At 37.7% G+C, this 18526-nt stretch overlaps 1 protein-coding gene and 1 pseudogene across 1 annotated transcript in view; both read right to left on the bottom strand.

The window, feature by feature from the left end:
• Positions 1-3607: 3607 nt before the first annotated feature.
• On the bottom strand, positions 3608-4221 carry LOC122898506 (annotated as a pseudogene).
• A 5511-nt stretch (positions 4222-9732) lies between these two features.
• The window catches only part of OSTM1 (osteoclastogenesis associated transmembrane protein 1), a 34612-nt gene continuing 25818 nt past the window's right edge, over positions 9733-18526 (bottom strand). Inside the window, exons 5-6 of the mRNA XM_044244571.1 lie at positions 16666-16831; positions 9733-11779 (exon numbers count right to left, since the gene is read on the bottom strand). Of these exons, the coding sequence (XP_044100506.1) occupies positions 11724-11779; positions 16666-16831 (222 nt within the window). The 3' untranslated portion in view covers positions 9733-11723. The remainder of the gene's footprint in view (positions 11780-16665; positions 16832-18526) is intronic.

Here is an 18526-nt window from a genome sequence, read left to right as displayed (position 1 = left end):
GGCAGGGGGCCCCATTTATAATTCATTAAATAATTTATCTAATTCCTTAGTCAGAGAGGGCAGGACCAACCTAGTCTCCCTCTTCTCTCCCCACCCTCTTCCTACCCACTGAGGAATCCTGACCCACACTAAATCCTATCCAGAGGAGCAAACCTGGAAGCCATCCAACCAAGGAAGTGCAGCCTGCTTGGCAGAGACCTGAGCTAACCAGTTTCACACAGGAAAATTCAATAGCCTGCTATTATCACAGGGAGGGAGGCAGTGGGAGGGGCTGTCCGTCCCACCTATCACAGCGGTTTGAGGGGAGAAGGAGAAATCAGAATGGGCAGAAGAGGCAAATAAACAAACAGGGAAAGGAAGCATTATAGAAGGTGCTCCTGCCCAAAAAACTGAAGGGTACTCTGTGAGAAGAAAGAGTTTTCTTCTAATTCTTTTAAACTGTTTTCTCCATCTCCACCAAAATGGTCAGGAAGATGTCTCTCAGTTCTTAGAGTTCTGAAAAGACTTGGTACACAGTAGGCGCTTAATAAATACTTACTGAGTGAAAAAAAAATCAATGAATAGATGGACAAATCTGTTTGTTTCCATGTTTACTCTTTGCAATATGCTCCATGGAAGAGAAGACATGATAAGGACAGAGGACCCTTGAAGGCTCGGCTGGGCTGGTAGTCCGCACTGTGAATATCCAGGCAGAGTCATAATTGGTCACATCACACAGAGGGTGTTTCCTTCAGTCAATGAGCAATTGTTAAAATAACATGCCCCTTTGGGCCCAGGCCCATGTAGATGCTAGTCCTGGACTTCTAACCAAAGGGACAGTGTTAGCCTGTATAGAGCAATGATAAGAGCCATATAAATTGATAAATAGCCTTATGTAGGGAGAACTATAATTGCAATTAAAGTTTCTTTGACGTCAAAGAAAAAAGAGATGAGTGGGGGCTGGAACAGCCTAGAAAAACTCCATTGAAGTGGGATTTGACCTTGATGCAGAGAACAGGTGAATGTTCATTGACTTGGGAGGAACTTGCATTAACATTCTGAACTCTGATCCCATGTGAGTCATCACAGTGTTATTTTCCAGATGCACGGCCAAGCCCCGTTCCAATTTGCCTACCATAGTCTGCGTGGCAGGCGAGATTTTCATCACCATTGGAGCAGAGGGGGGCCTCACAAAGAGCAGTGCAATTTGAGTGCTGATGAGGCCAACAGGTTTGATTCTGAAGGTTATTATTGATGCCAGCCTCTAACCTAGACATATAAATTTGCTGCTTCAAATGTTCCATCAGGAGAATCAGCTGGGGAGCACTAATCCTAAGTGAAACCATCTTTATTACAAAGGAAGAAATGACAACACCATATCCTTTAACTGCTGAACTTTACAATGAAACACAAAGCGGCATTAAAGTTCTCTGCCTGTAATGCCCTGGTTTAAGCAGTTAATCTTATTTTAGCTGAATGGCATGTTCATTACAGCAAATAAGTAGGTAATAAGTGGGATTACTGAAAGGAAAGATAAATTAAGCCAGTTATGGGCATCATGTTGATTTTTTTTAAAACTGTCTGGTTTAACTTGTATTTTTCAACAGTCAGATCTAATATATACTCATCTAGCAGAGATTAAGTAGATGGGACCCTTGCCCAGAAAAGGTATTATATACAACTTAAGATGCTAGTTTTAAGGGCAGCAATCCATGATACTCAGAACTGCCTCCAGCCTAGAATCTTCAGGGCTTAACCTAGAAGGTTCCTGAATGGTACAATGGCAGTTCTCTCTTTCCATTAAATATGTTTTCACCATTTATGCTTCTCCAGTGCAGCTGAAGGACTTTTCTTTAAGGTCTCAAATATCCTTCTAGGTAGAACTGCTACAAAGACATCTTTTAACATAACGTATAGTGCAGGAATGCATTTCATCTCATTTACATGTGTTTTCCTCAAGCAGGTATTACTCTTCCTCCAAATGCCATTCACTGAACTAGGAGGATGAGAGGAAAGGGAGATATATAGTCCTGGAACTGGGGAAGATTACAATTGAGTCAGGAGAAAAGGGATAATAGTCACCAATATAAGGCCCCTCGGAAACCATGGGAGAGGGTGTTCAATTGAGTGCCAGTTGCACAGTACTGTCCATAAGGGGGAAAAACGAATGCCTACTGAGGGTTATGACATACTGGATATTGGGCATTGGATTGTAGACTCTTGGTATACTTACTCTCATTTAATTTGCACAATAATCTTGTGAGGGCAGTATTACTACCTCCCATTTTCACAGCCCTCCCAAAGTGAAGGCCCAGAGAAGAAAATTGCTTGCCCAAGTAAGGGGAAAAACGAGAGTTTAAGCCCAGGTCTGATTGATCCTAAAGCCCTTGCTTTTTCTTTCATGGCAAGCTGCTTCCTTAAGAAATATGAAGAGTCAAGAGCAGAAGAAAATCCTAAAAGATGGAATGAAAGGAATGGAACTGGATCCGAGTCAGAATGTGTCTTCAGTCCAACTTAAAAATCACAAAGTTCTTGATCAGTACCTAGTTGACAATCCTTTCTACTTCGAGGAATGGCCTAAAGAAATAAACTTTTCAGATAATGCAAAGACCTTAAAACATTTTGACTCCAAAAATAATCCCCTCTTGACTTTTATGCCATTGTTCTGTATTTATTCTATTCATTCTCATATAGATTAATGAACATAGAGAGAGCATATATAGAGAGACATCCCAAAGAATATTTTTATTGTATGCAGTCATTATTATTTAAATTTATCTATATATTTTACCCTTCACATCAATCTTATCTTCCAATACCTCTGAGTTTCCATCTAGGTTCACTTTATTTCTATCTGAAGAACTGTTTTTGGTATTTCCTTGAATATGTAGGCCTGCTTATGAGAATTTTCTGTTCTTATGTCCAGAGGTGCCATTATTTTCCCTTTTAATTTTGAAGAACATTTTTGGCTGGGCATATAACTCTAAATTGTTATATTCTTTTAGCACTTTGAAAATACTCTATTTGTCTTTCTGGCTTTATTTCTTTTGAGAAACAAGTAATAAGTTTAATTGTTGCTCTTTTAAGGGTAACTTACCTTTTCTCTAGCTGTTTTATAAGATTTTCTCTTTGGTTTTCATCTGTTATGAATGTGACTAGGTGTTTTTTTGGTTTATTTTAAATTCTGTTCAGGCTTCTTAATTTGTTACATTTTTCACCAGTTTTGAAAATTCTCAGCTATTATCTTTTCAAAAATTGCTTCCATCCCATTTTCTTTCTCCTTTGCTTCAGGGAATCTTAACCACATTTATATTAAATCTTCTTAATACATCCCTTATACCTCTTATCCACCCCCTACCCAATCTGTATTTCCAAACTTTTCTCTAAGTTTCCTTCTGGAGAAACTCTTCTAACTTACTTTGAATTAACTTTTTAACAATGCCTTATTTGCCCTAAAACCCTTCTATTAAGTTAATTTCAGCTACCATATTTTTTTGTTTGGGATTTGGTTCCTTTTTATGTCTTTCATAATTGTCAATCTTGTTTTTTGTTTTACCTCTTTAAGTTTTGCTTTCTTGAAACCAAAACTATTTCATTAAAAAAAAAAGTAGGCTCTGAGAACAGAAGTTTAGTCCATTCAGGCCCTCAGTGTCCTAGTGGTAATTCTGTCCTTCTCAATGATGTGGACAATGAATCTCATGCCTGACAGTGCATCCCGATCCACAGCATTAGCATGGTTTGTGAGATGGTTTCAAGCAAATGTTCTAGATCCATGTCAGGCCCCAAGGGACTCACACATCACATACATTTATTTGGAGCAGGCACCACTGATCACAATGTTGTCAGACACCATGGGGCAGCAGAAAAGGTCTGGAGAGCAAATGAGCACTTCAAGTTCTTCAGGTCCAACCCAGTGATGACTGGCTCTGTGTAGTAGGGGCCAATCCATCTCTCATACAAAATGTTGGCCACCATGCCCAGGAAAGTATAAGACTTGATCTGCCGACCTTCCTTCAGTTCATACAGGTTTAGCTGGAACTTGAGGTGCTGAGCAACAGTGTGGACATTGCTGGTGAGCCCAGCCAGGCCTATGTACAGTCAATAACCTATGGGAAGAATCTTCTAGAAGTCCATGGTCACCACCTGTGATTAGATGCCAAAGCACCTTTTGTCAGCAATGACCACACAGTTCTTCCCATTCATTGTCATGATGTCCCCTCCATTATAGGACATACTAGACATGATTGCGTGGACCTCCTATTGCCACAATTCTAGTCAACTGGCTAAGGCCCTCACTGCCTGTTTTACCTCTTTGGATGTATTAAACTACTGAGAAATTTGCTGTCCAGTAAAATCTTAGAGTTGACAATAAAGAAGCAATCAATGAGTTCTAGCCCTACTTATGATACAGAAAGCCTTAAGCACTGCTCCTACAAACTGTTTTGCTTGGTGCAGAGTACAGGAGGAAGAGAAGCAGCCAAAAAAAAGTAAGAGGGAAAAAATTGAAATGTTAACAAAAGCTTAAAGCTTAAAGACCAAGTATGAGCTAGTATGACAACTTAGACTCTCCAGGGGCCATGGATACGAGGGAGTCTGCCCCATTTGCCAGCACTTTCCATAGTCCTCCCTGGGTGTTTGTTAAGAAAGACTTGGGGGGCAGATCAGAAGGTTTGAAAGAGCCTCCCTTTGGTGAGATGAGCAGATGACAACCAGGTATCACTAGGAGAGAGGCATACAAAGAAATTCTCCCATACAAAGAAAAAGCCATCTGCCACTAGAGGAGTGTACAAAACCTTCCTATCCCCTGGTGCCAAGAAAAGTCTGGCCGTGGTAGAGGATGAGTTAAAGAAAAAACCATCAGATGCTGAAGGAAAGCAGGAAACCCACCTGTCCCCAGGATCCTTCACTGATACAGAGCAGAGGTCTGGTGCCAGTGATACAGGGACAGAAAACTCATTCCCATTTAAGACCTCACCCCATTACAATGCAGAGTCTAATTGCCAAGGAGAGAGAGAGAGGTTCACCCTAAAACTCAAGAGCCCAGGACCTGCACGAGACTGGCTGCCCCAACCATAAGCCTTGCACAAAGAAACCAGCAACAGAATTCTACAGCCAAGGGAGCGAAACGACCATGGAGAGAGATCCCATTTGTTGCACATGTATACAGTCTGCTGAAAACTGAAGGTGAAGTAGAAACACCAAGAAAAACTCTCTGGCATTCCAGGCCACACACCAAACACAAAGTAGCATCAGTCTACCACTGGAGGAATTTGAAGCCTATCATGTACTGAAGGTAATGATATTAACCAATAAAACCTAAATCCAAATCAACTACTGGTAGGAGACATTCAGTTCACTCCATACTAATAGTCTGATAGAAAGGTTTGCCTATGTGCAGGTATGAATACTTTTTATCTCAGTTTCTTTTTTTTTTTTAACTTTTAAAGATTTTATTTATTTGTCAGAGATAGAGGACACAAGAAGGGGGCACTCTAAGCAGAGGGAGAAGCAGGCTCCCTACTGAGCAAGGAGACCAGTGTGGGACTCAATCCCAGGACCCTGGGATTATGACCTGAGCCAAAGGCAGACACTTAACTGACTGAGCCACATAGGTGTTCCTTTATCTTAATTTTTACTGTTCTTTTCCATGCAATGTCTGGCATTTAACCAAAAATTGTAAGACAAATTAAACAAGAAGAAAATGACAATAATATTGTCAAGAGATAAAGTAGTCAACAGAACTAGATCCAGAGATGGCCCAGATATTGATACTATCCAACAGGAACTTTAAAATACTAAACAATCTGGGGCACCTTGGTGGCTCAGTCAGTTGAGCAGCCAGCTCTTGGTTTCAGCTCAGGTCATGATGTTTGGGTCCTGGGATCAAGCCCTACATTGGGCTCCATGCTCAGTGGGGAGTCAGCTTGAGGATTCTCTCTCCCTCTGCCCCTCCCCCCACTTGTGCTTGTGCTCTTTCTCTCAAATAAATACATCTTTAAAAACAAATAAAATACTGGGGTGCCTGTGTGCCAAGTTGTCTTGGTGTCAGTTGAGCAACTGCCTCTTGACTTCAGCTCAGGTCATGATCTCAGAATCATGAAACTGAGCCCCATGTCAGGCTTCATGCTCAGCAGGGAGTCTGCTTAAGATTCTTTCCCTCTCCCTCTCCCTCTACCACTCCCCCTGTTCACTTTCTCTCTCTTTCAAATAAATAAAATCTTAAAAAAAAAAGGAATGATCTAAACTGAAACGCAAAGCAAAAGTCAGAGTGAATATAACAGAAGAGTGCATCCAATAAAGCTGCGAGACAATATCACATCACCTAACAAATCTAATTGGAATCCTAGAAGGCAATGAGAGAGAGAAGAGGGCAGAAGTATATTTGAATGTATATAGAGTATATACTCTATATACTCTATTTGAATGTATATAGAGTATATTTGAATGTATGTATATTTGTATGTATATAGAATATATTTGAATGTATATTTGAAGTATATTTGAATGTATGTAGAATGTATATAGAGTATATTTGAATGTATGTAGAATGGCTGAGAATTTTCCAAAATTCATCAAAAAGATCTAAGAGGCTCAGATAATGCCAAGGAGAATACAAAGGAAAATATACCTAGACATATCATAGTAAAGCTGCTAAAAATAAAAAATGAAGAGGAAATCTTGAAGGTAGCCAGAAAACAATAAAAACATTACACATAGAAGAATAAATGTAAGAATTATAGCAGACCTCTCACTAGAAACTTTGCAGTCCTGAAGGCAGAGGACTGATTTCTTTAAAGTACTGGCAAACTTACACTTCACCACACTCCTATAAGGTCACTTGAATTTTTGTTGTTGGTGAAACTAATTGGGGCAAATAAAACTGGTGGCACTATGGAAATAAGAGTAGTTGACAGGGCTTAGATCCAAGGAGCTGGGTGGCCTTGAGAGCGAAAGTGATATGGATATGCCTCATGAAATCAGGCCATCAATAAGCAAGGATCCCACCCCCCCCAAAAGGGTTTCCCAGAGCCTGACCAGGTCAGAGATTACATTCTCTAAACCACTTCCAGCATGGTAGGGTTGGTTACAAGAGAAATTTCTGTACCCATCCAAGCCCCTATCCCTGGTGTTTCAAAGACACAGAATGAGTGGTGCAGATTTGGTGACAAAAGCCAACCTACTAAGGATAGTTCCTGTAACTCCATTACTGGGTATTAGGAGACAGGGAAAAAAAGGAACAGAGAATCTCCAGATGAAGAGAACATAAACCTAGGAGGAACAGCCAAAGAAGTTAAACAACCATTTCATGCTGCTGCTGAGATGTGAGTTGATGCAAGAAGTCCTCAAAGGATGGTGAACTAAGTGTGCCAAGCAGTGTAATTTCAAGCAGTTTTAGCCCTTTGTGGATATGAATATCCATCCTTCATGGATATGAATGGGATATCTATTCCCACCTAATACTACCCACTGAATTTGCCATGCACATACAGTTTCAAGACAAGGGACTCCCAGTGCTCCTTTTCCATATAGCTTTCCATCCCTAGGTCCCTCCTGTATAAACATTTGAGAATCACAGGGTGAAGGTGCCCCGGGAGAGATTAAATCTGGAGATTCTACTTGCTCACTCACACTCTTTACATCCTCTGCTAGCTGTTTGCCCACACCACAGTTATCAATTCTCCAAACCCATAGGAGAAAAGCAATGAGAGAGAGCATGTGTATATGTGTCTGGGTGGGGCAGGGAGGGTAGGGTGGGAAATGCTGGATTTGGGCTGAGTTGTACAAAAAACACTGCCTTATTTAGTGAAGAACAGTCAAGATACGAAGAGGATTTGGATTTTAAAAGGTCAAGGTCAAACCCTTTATATGTCAGCTCCTATTACATTACTGGCAACAGCACTTCAAATGAATGTGGAAAATGAGGTAATAATAGGAGAGAGAAAAGGGAAGCTGTAACTTCCCCTCTGGAAACAGGATCACGGTTGTGAGTGCCTGCCTCTGAAAATAACACATTCCGGTGAGCAGAAAACCTCCAAACTTCTTCTGATTACTCCTTTGCTTCAGAAGTCAAAAAAGGATAAGCTAATAATTTTCAATCCTATCTACATTCTAGTTGTCTACAATTATTCCAGATAATTGCTGAATTGTTTTTCACTTCCAATGCATTAGGCAAATCTTGTGGATACCAATTCTGGCACTTAGGTAAGACACTGGAGGATTTGCTAAAATACCTAGCTAAAATGGGCTTATCATTTCTTTTAAAGGTTTGAAATATTTTTATTGCATTTGGGTATGGGATTTTTTAAAAATGCATTTGTTTATCACAGGAAAAGGCGATTTTACAAATTATTATTGAAAACCTCCCTACTTTAAGCACAAGTCAGGTCATATTATCTTTTAAAAGCTCTCTTTAGTTTCAAGGAGAAAAAGAAAATATCTGGTTATTAAGTTTGTTACATATATGACTAATATTTATTATGCCCAATGTAATAGTTTAAAACAAGCAAATTTTAGTGGAGTTGTAACTTTTATGTGCTAGATGTATAATTCACATAGGCTTAAGTCCTTTTTATAATCAATACAATCACTTTGGGGAATTTTTACAAGATAAGCTGAGTAGAAAAACATTTGATTAGGTATTTCAAGTCTCAGTTTTAAAACTATCAAACAATGGCTCAGTCCTAAATAAGGAGCTCTATGATGTTCTGCTTCCTTAGTTAAGAGAGAGGAAATAAATGATATACTTTTTAGAGGGAATGCATGCAGTGGACAGATTAGATCAAGTGATCTTTAGGGATCCATTTGGCTGTAGGAGTCTAAGACCAGATGACCTCTAAGGTTTCTACTAGCTTGGAAAACAATGTACTTGGAACGTAATTTTTTTCTATCTGCAACTGTTACAAAGGTTACTAGTGTGATTTTGCTTTCTTAATTCATTGCTGCTGATGTCTATTATTCATACAATGTCAAGTCTTTGATCAGAAAAGCAACCCCAACTGTATATAATGTTCTGGGAAAACATTTCACTTTATAAGGAGTACGCTGCAGTAGAATTAGAGCCCACCCGTGAAACATTAGAAAATGCCGTCCCATTAGAAGTAACATTTACCAACTAAACTCTGGTGTTACTGATTTAGAGTTACTTTAGGATAGCTGATGCTAGTTCAACCTCTCAAGACCAACAAAAAAATAAATAATCCACAAGCACATTTTTATTTACAACAAAATTATTAGATGGTACTTTTAAGATTTTATTTATTTATTTGACAGACAGAGATCACAAGTAGGCAGAGGGGGAAGCAGGCTCCCTGGTGAGCAGAGAGCCTGATGCAGGGCTCGATCCCAAGACCCTGGAATCATGACCTGAGCCGAAGGCAGAGGCTTTAACCCACTGAGCCACCCAGGCGCCCCTAGATGGTACTTTTAAAGTAGGCACTTAAACTCAATGCCTGAAAAACTGAAGTGTGATATTCAATTACATCTGAAGTTTTTAAAATGCATTTAAAAATCAAATATGGCTTGGAACGCCTAGGTGGGTCAATGAGTTAAGCATCTGAATCTTGATTTTTTGGCTCAGATCACGATCACGGGGTTGTGAGATCACACCTTGCATTGGGCTCCATGCTGAGTGTGGAACCTGCTTAGGATTCTCTCCCTCCTCCCTTCTCTTCCCCTCCCAACCCCCTTGCTCTGTTTCTCTCTCAAAAACAAAACAAAACAAAAAACATTAAAAAACCAAATATGGCACTGCAATTTCCTTAAATTACTTCCTTTATTTCAAAGTGTCAAAAAGCTAAAGATTATCTTATGCACACACATAAGCTATGTGTCTCAGAATTTGAAACTATGCAAAGAATTTTTCAGTATCACCTAAAAATGAAGTATCTACACACTTTAGTGTAATGCTTAATACTTACTTTTGAAATCTATTGCTGATGCTACTTCTAATGACCAACGACTCAACCAGAAAAATAGTAAAGGTTGTTTTTTCTTTTCTAAAGTGCTTATTAGCAACCATATCCAAAAGCAATGGTTTTTAGAAACACATAACATTGAAAGGTGATCAAAGAGTCAGTACTTACAGATTCAAATATGCCAGTTTGTAACTCTGCATATGTAAACTGGTTTTATCTGCATTAATGAAAGATTGCTTTCAATGGCCCTCAACTACTATGCTTCAAATCAAGACAGTGCTATTAGTATCAGCAGCGTGAACAGTGACAGTGGAATCAACCCCAGCACATTTTAAGTGGATCACAGCAGACTAGAAAACCTGTAACAGCTTCTGGATATGTTATATATCCAAAGATGAGTCTTACTCGCTCTGCATATACAGTAAACATGAAAAAAAATTCAAAACTTTCTTACCTCATTATAGAGCAGTTATAGTATACAAAGGGATTAAAATTCTTCTACTATTTAACCTAACTCTTACTTCTATATAGAGACTTCATTCTCTCAACGTTTAAAACAAAGCCTATTTTCACAAGAAGGCAAGAAGGAATTAACAAATGAAATACCTAGCACTAAAAACCTGAGGAAAAAAGTGATGCCCAATTCTGAAATGAAGCTTTTTTTAAAGAAAGTTTGATTTAAACATTCCAAAATAGAATTTGCTTTCTGACAGTGAAACATCATGTGAAACATCATTTCCATCATGTCACATTTATCTGTTTAAATAACTTAGAAAAAAAATAAACATCTTATCTTAAATGCTTTCTGTATCAGACTCTCATCTTAACTCATGCCCTCAACATGAACCATTCAACAGTCTTATGGTGCGCGTCCCCTCAGGTCCTTCCCTATCTATTTTCTGAGCCTTAAGTTTTTTTTACCCCTCTTTTCTTTCCCCTCCAAAAATCTCCATATAACCCAAGAGAAACTTGATTTTTTAAAAAAACCACAACTTAAATATATTGTGATAATGCTACATTTGACTTAAAGTAGTAATAAATTATAAATTGCCAAATAGCTTCATGTACTTCACAATGCAAATCTCTGGTAGAAAAAGAATCCATCTTGCCCTGAATATAATACAGCAGTCCAGTGATTTCAAATTACTTATGAAATAAAGACAAAAATAAGGTGCAAAATACTATTTATAAAAGTTAAGTAAGAAACCAGTTACCATGTATCTTTTTACAAAGATAAATGTAATGTGCCTTCCTGCTTCTAAAAATTGCTAGGGAGGTTTATAATTAGTGGTTTCAAAAGTGACTTTAAGGAAACTAGAGATTGAGTCACATATTATTAATAATATATATGATATTAAATATCTATGTAACAATAATACTGCAATGGTGAATTTGATCTTTGGACCGGCTACTTTTGGCAAGTATATTTCTTTTTCCAAAGTCTTTGCTATAACTGATTAATTTTTAAATGTTAGTTTTCAAAAACTATGCTACTTAAATACTACATTAATAAGGAGATATCAGAAGTCTCAAAGAGTAATAATATGCCTACAAAATAAAATGAAGATTGTTCTTGCACCTTATGTTATTATAACAAATACACTTTAAAATAGATGACATTGCTAGGCCTGGATATTAAAAACACCCAAACCCTTAAAAAGGGGATGGAAAAGGAAGAAAAATGGAAAATTATTATTCAAAAATAAATCCGCAGTTCTTGCATTTCTTAGGAACTTGACTTGTCAAAATCAGTTTATCTTCTTTTGGACCAAGCTGTATCTTCCACCCTTCATCTACGGAACGTGATGTTAATTCTCCGTTTTGTAGATTTCAGTTTGAATTTTCTTGAATGTTTGCAAAGCTGGTACTGGACTTGAGACGTTTGGCTAGATAAATCAGAAGTATTATATTTTAAGCATAAATTATCCAAACATAATTATTAATTATTTTTGTGTAAACTATAGTATTCACTTATTAACTCTATGTTTGAATCAGAATAGATGATTTTCAATAGAAAATGGAATCAATTTTCTAAGAATCAAAGCCTAAGCCTATTTTCTTCCACCAACCTCAAAAAACATAACTTTGCTTGAAGCCATATATGCCTTTGTTAGAAGCAGTACCAAATAAAACAGACATAATTTATATCATCCTGAATACTATAATCTCAAATATGTAATGCAGCTAAGAATACTCTACTTAAAAAAATGGAAGTGCTATAAGATACAATAATATAATGACATATTTAAAGTCGAAGTTAGAAATTCAAATCTAGATTTCTCTTAAAATAATTCTGTAATGTCAAAAAACTGTCAAAGTAGAAAAAAATTTAAATGGCTTACAAAGAAAAGTGAGTCATATTACACACACAGACACAGGCACACAAATATATATATGGCTGTTAATAAATATATACAATCCATTTTGATTACAATGCCAATGGGACTGAGTCATTAGGGTTAGTAAAGAAAATCATGCTCTTTCACTTGGTAATACTCATGCTGATAGTTAAACATCGATGTTTCTTATGTTCCAGGAATGAAAAACAACTGTGCTGGAGTAAAAGTATCTTACTTTGCATAAGGAGGAATCTCTCCACTTTAGAGGTTTTTCAACATGAGAGTAGAGGTTGTGGGTTAGAAGGTCTGCAATGGGACCCAGGCACCAACTTGTTTGTTCTGCTTTAAAGCTGTGCAGACAATTCTGATATGCGCTCAAGGGTGAAAACCAGTGTTTTAGTTTCTATCACAGCCTCTGCTGGTTTTCACTCTGAGCGCAAGATGACAACATAACGTTCCGAACCAGTGTATTGCTTCAGGCTAAACTAAAGGGCAACTGAACCTAAAAAACAGTCCAAGCTAGGAGTCTACTCTTAAGCCTTCTGTGGATTTGGAAGGCAAACTAAATTAAGAGGGCTTTATTTTTATTATTGTTATGCTGTTTAAAACCACTAGAAGTAATCTAGCTTCCTACTAAGTACCAAATTTATTAAACGAACCAGGTGGCAATATCAATGAGTGCATAGATCTCCAACTTCTTTGTTTCCTTTTCTCTGATAAATCCCTACATCCTTCAAAATTCTACCCCAGGGGATACTAAAAACAAAACAAAACAAACAAACAAACAAACAAACAAAAAACAGTTCTACCCAAGAGATCATCATCTAATGATGAGTTCCAACATCCCAAATGCAGAGTTAGTCTTATTCTCCTAGTCTGATTCCAACCACACTGTATACCTCCACTACATTTGTTGTAGTAACTGGATCACAGCAGTGTGTTCTTTGAGGGTATTTATTGTGCCTTGTTCCTTTTTTTAATCTCTAATTCCTACCACAGGACTTAACAAATGGAGGCATAAAAAATTGTGGCATAAAGAAAAGTAAGTAACAAAGTCCATCAGGTAACAGCATAAGAACTGTTTGCTTACACTAGCATTTTCTTAAATTCATAAATCAATTCATAAACAATGCTTCCAGGAAACATTAATAGGTGTTATGCAAAAGTTCTACTGTCAAGTTTTGGGAATGTAATCTTAGAGCCTTTAATTTATATTCAGGTACATTATAAAGATCATAAAAAGGAATTTCACAGGATTAGTATTTTAAGGAACACATTCTAGGAAATACTATCATTCAATACAATGTTTTTTTAGTCAATGAATTTTTTTTTAAGATTTTATTTATTTATTTGACAGAGATCACAAGTAGGCAGAGAGGCAGGCAGAGAGAGGAGGAAGCAGGCTCCCTGCTGAGCAGAGAGTCCGATGCAGGGCTCCGTACCAGAACTAATCCCAGGACCCTGGGATCATGACCTGAGCCGAAGGCAGAGGCTTTAATCCACTAAGCCACCCAGGTGGCCCTCGACGAATATTTTTGGGCACCTACTATAGGCCTGGTACTTTCTAGATGCTGGTGATACAATGATGAACAAGATAAAATCCTTATTCTGATGAAGCTTACAATTGAGTCAACTGTAAGAGATAAATTAAGTAGAAAATAAATGAACAAACAAATAAGGTAGAAAATAAATGAAAAAGTTCATTTAAGAAGTAATTAAATATCATTAAAGAAAGATTATAGATATAGGAGAATTAAAAGAAGGATGTATTCTTATAGGGTCATAAAACGTAACTTTAAGTAAGTAATTGCGGACCTAAGACCTGGATGTCAAGGAGTCAGTCAAGGGAAGTAGAGAGGGCCAGCACAAAAGCTTTGGGAAGCAGACAGTGTCAATGAGTCCGATGTTTGAGAGGAGCAGAAAGAAGGCCAACCTACCTACATAGAGCATCATGAGCAAAGAGAGAAGTGGATACAGTGAGTTTAGAAAGGTAGATGGGAGACCAGGTCACACAGAAGTTAAGTTTCAATGTTAATCTAGATGCAACAGAAACATATGAAGGGTTTTAAGTGGGAGAAAAGCATAGTACCATTGTGTTTAAAAAATTAACTCTAGCCACTATACGACAAGTGGTTTGTAGTGGGTCAAAAAAATGGAAGCAGGGGTACCAGTTAGGGGAGTCCCGCAAGGGCGGTTACGAGGCGGGATGACCTGGGGCAGGGTATTATCATGGAGGTACAGAAGAGAGAATTTAAGGAACATTTTTGGAAGTAGGGCTATTGGTACTTGTTGATGGTAGTGAAAAGGTGTGGGAAAGAGAATATGGGAAGAGGGAAATAAAAAAAGAAAAGAATTAAGAAATTAAAGATAACAAGGTTTGTGGCTCGTACAAACGGATGGATGGTAGTGCTTTAGAAAACAAACATACAAAAACCCTGATCAGAAGCAGTACATATCTTCCACAGAGTTAAATTATTTGCAAAATAGATAAGATGCTAAACTTTGAAAGTACACCAAGTCCCAAGAAATAAAGTTTTTCAACAGTGAGTTCCCTGCAACACTTTGTCATTATTCTAAATAAGTGCTTTTAGGACTGAGTTATTACTTATATTACAGATTGCTAGTGATCTTTGAAAAGCTTTACTAAATACCCTCATATTAAAGATTCTTCCCTCTATTAGCTAGCTTCTCAAGGAGACAAAACATTACAAATTCAGTTAAAACTGATTTGTAAGTGGGGCGCCTGGGTGGCTCAGTGGGTTAAACCTCTGCCTTTGGCTCAGGTCATGATCTCAGGGTCCTGGGATCGAGCCCCGCATTGGGCTCTCTGCCAGCAGGGAGCCTGCTTCCCCTCTCTCTCCCTGCCTGCCTCTCTGCCTACTTGTGATCTCTCTCTCTCTCTCTGTGTCAAATAAATAAATAAAATCTTTAAAAAAAACCTGATCTGAAAGTAACCTTTTTTTAGTTAGATATATTAGAAGTGAGGTTAAATAAACTATGAAGAACTAAGAAAGGCTAGAAAGAAATTTATTGGGGGGGAGGGGTGCCTGAGTGGCTCAGTCAGTTAGGGATCCCAACTCTTGATTCCAGCTAAGGCCATGATCTCAGGACCTCCATGCTCAGTGCAGTCTGCTTGAAGTTCTCTCTCCCTCTGCCCCTACCCCTGCTCATGCCCAATCTCTAAAACAGGTAAAGCTGGAAGGAAGGGAGGAAGAAAGAAAGGAAGGAAGGAAAGAAAGAGTATGAGAGAAAGAAAAAGAAAAAAAGAAAAATTTATAAGGGAATTTTTATTTCATAGGTTCCTAGACTAGAATAATTTTTAAGAGAAAAAAAGCCTAACATTTTTCTACAAAAGGCATTCTCTATTTAAAAAATTAAAATTACTGGGGCACCTGGGTGGCTCAGTGGGTTAAAGCCTCTGCCTTTGGCTCAGGCCATGATCCCAGGGTCCTGGGATCGAGTCCCGAGTCGGGCACTCTGCTCAGCGGGAAGCCTGCTTCCCTTCCTCTCTCTCTGCCTGCCTCTCTGCCTGCTTGTGATCTCTCTCTGTCAAATAAATAAATAAAATCTTTAAAAAAAGAAAAAAGAAAAGAAAAGAAAATTACTAAGGGATGGGGGCACCTGGGTGGCCCAGTGGGTTAAGCTGCTGCCTTCGGCTCAGGTCATGATCTCAGGGTCCTGGGATCGAGTCCCACATCGGGCTCTCTGCTTGGCGGGGAGCCTGCTTCCTCCTCTCTCTCTCTCTGCCTGCCTCTCTGCCTGCTCGGTCTCTCTCTGTCAGATAAATAAATAGGATCTTTAAAAAAGAAAAAAAAGAAAAAAGAAAAAAATTACTAAGGGATAAGCCCATATCTTCATCCTGATAATAAATGAGAAACCATGACACTTAGAAGCCACTCTTCTTCAGCTAGATGGGATTTTCTAGTTAGTGCTTTTTCTGCTCTGCCCTATTTGTTGGGGAGTATGTGTTGAGCACATGCTAAGTATGTCAAGTAATGATCTTGCAACTAGGATTCTAATTTGTTCATAAATCATCTGTGTTTTCACCATCGTTTCTACGTGCCTTTTTAGATGGCTTTCTAGGTGGCTCTGCCATGGCTTCAATGGGCCTAACAGCTGTCTGTCTCCCTACTATGGCCATTTCAAGTCTGCAAAACCTTTGTTGCTATTCTTCTGTTGCTGCCAGCTTTATTCCATGCTTTCTCAATTAAAACATCCGAAAGATCCTGTACTGTTGACTTTAATGATCTGTAATTATAAACTCCTTACATATCTCTTCTATTAGTAAGTGTAACTAAAATTTGAAGTAAAGAGCTTTTTTAGCTTAATACAGTTTGAGTTTGCAGAGCATGTACATCATTTCTAAAACAGGCCTAAGTGTTTAAAATACAGGTATTAGCTAAATAAATAAACAGCTGTAAAAAGGAACTTACGTAGAATGAGTTTGCGTTTCTTTTGCTCTGAATGAAGAAAGCTACTGAGGTAAAAGACAACAGGTAGAAAGAGAATAAACACAGAAACAGCGATGACAGGCACTGTGTCACTGCAAGGGACTGAACAATTGAAAGTGCGACTCCAAAGTTTTCGGGTAATATTCATCTGGAACAGTAACAAAAAAATTATTTTATTTTAAATTTAATTTGTCTTTAATTCATATAATTGTTTTATTAATAACATAACAGGCATCCAGAATTTAAATATATATCCCTAAAAAAATCTATTGATAGTTGAAGACAATTTCTTCTGCCAGGGAAGTTCAGTCATTATGTAAGTTCACAGTCACTATGTAAGTTTATATCCATATAGGAATTTCATATTCTAAATTCACAGCACCATCCAACAAATGCCAACCTTCACAGATCGCAAACAGAATCTGTAACAATACGAATATGGTTAGACCATGCTTCATTCATTAAAAAAGACCGAAAAGGGTAATTATGTGAGGTGATGGGTGTGTTAACTCGACTGTGCAAACCCTTTCACAATGTGTGTATATCAAATTATCACACTGTACACTTTAAATATATTACAATTATATTTGTCAATTATACCTCAATAAAACTAGGGGGGAAGGCTTACAAAAAAAACAAAAAACAAAAACCTTTTTTCTTGTGTTACATATAATCTCACAGAGCTTGCCGCATTATTTTTAGACTGGAAAGAAAAATATCAACTAAATATAGCTGCTCTTCAAGAGATATCTATGAAATGTTTAGCATATTACCCAAGATATTATGAAAGATTCATATGGCAAGCAATTTAAGTACATAATAGCTAATGAGTCATGGAAACTGTATTAGATAATATCTTATTTAGCTGCATACAGTAAAAACTGACATTTAGGGTCAGCAATACCTCATTTTCACTGAGCCCATGATTTCTGTTGAACATGCTAAGTGACATATGGAAACTCTCAAATTTAATGTTGAAAATAAATTGAATAACGTTCTTGCCTGAATTTTGTCTGAGATTCGATTTGCAATTGGTGCTTTGTATGTTTACTGCTAAGTTTTGCTTATTATAAGAAGGATGTTCTAAAACAGGGGGTCATGTTGATGTCCTGTGTAAACCAACTTATGTCAGAGAATCAATATTCATTTTTCTTTATTTTAAAAATTATGAAATAGACTATTATTCTTAAAACATATATTTAGTATTTATAGAGAGCCTATTGGAAGCCAGGTACTAATCCAGACAAAAATCCCCATGGAGCACCCATTTTAAGTTTGATATTAAGTGCTTTTTACCATCTTGAATATTATTGATGGACTATAGTTCACTCTGAGCTGTTTCACATTCATCATTCTCAACCATTAAGTTTATCAATTTGGACCTTAAGCTCTCTTTGAGCCAATTTCTCTTCCCTTGGATGCCTCAAAACTCAGGCACCATAGTCCCATAAAAAGGCAGGAACGCCATCTAGTGGTGCCCCATGTGAAGGCAGCCTATACCATGGAGGAAAAGGCTCTTCTTGACCGAACAATACACATTACTAATAGGCTCACTACATGCTAGGCACTGGGCTAAATACTGAATAGCAAAAAAAAAGGACATGAGGTCCTTGTCCTCACGTGGCTAATTTTTTAGTGAGGGGTGACAGGCTATAAATAAGAAAACAAATTAAAATTTTCAGATGATAATGAAAAATAAAAGCAGTGGGGTATAAATGGTTGCAGAAACACAATGATAGCAAACCAAAAACTTCTTTAATCAGCAACAAGTGCACAAGAAACTGAAATGTAAACTTATAACACCAATGCCTCTGCAAATGAAACATATCAAACTTGAAAGACC

Source organism: Neovison vison, chromosome 1, assembly GCF_020171115.1.
Source record: "Neovison vison isolate M4711 chromosome 1, ASM_NN_V1, whole genome shotgun sequence".
In the NCBI taxonomy this organism is placed as follows: Eukaryota; Metazoa; Chordata; class Mammalia; order Carnivora; family Mustelidae; genus Neogale; species Neogale vison.
This window is presented reverse-complemented; position numbering and strand designations above follow the sequence as displayed.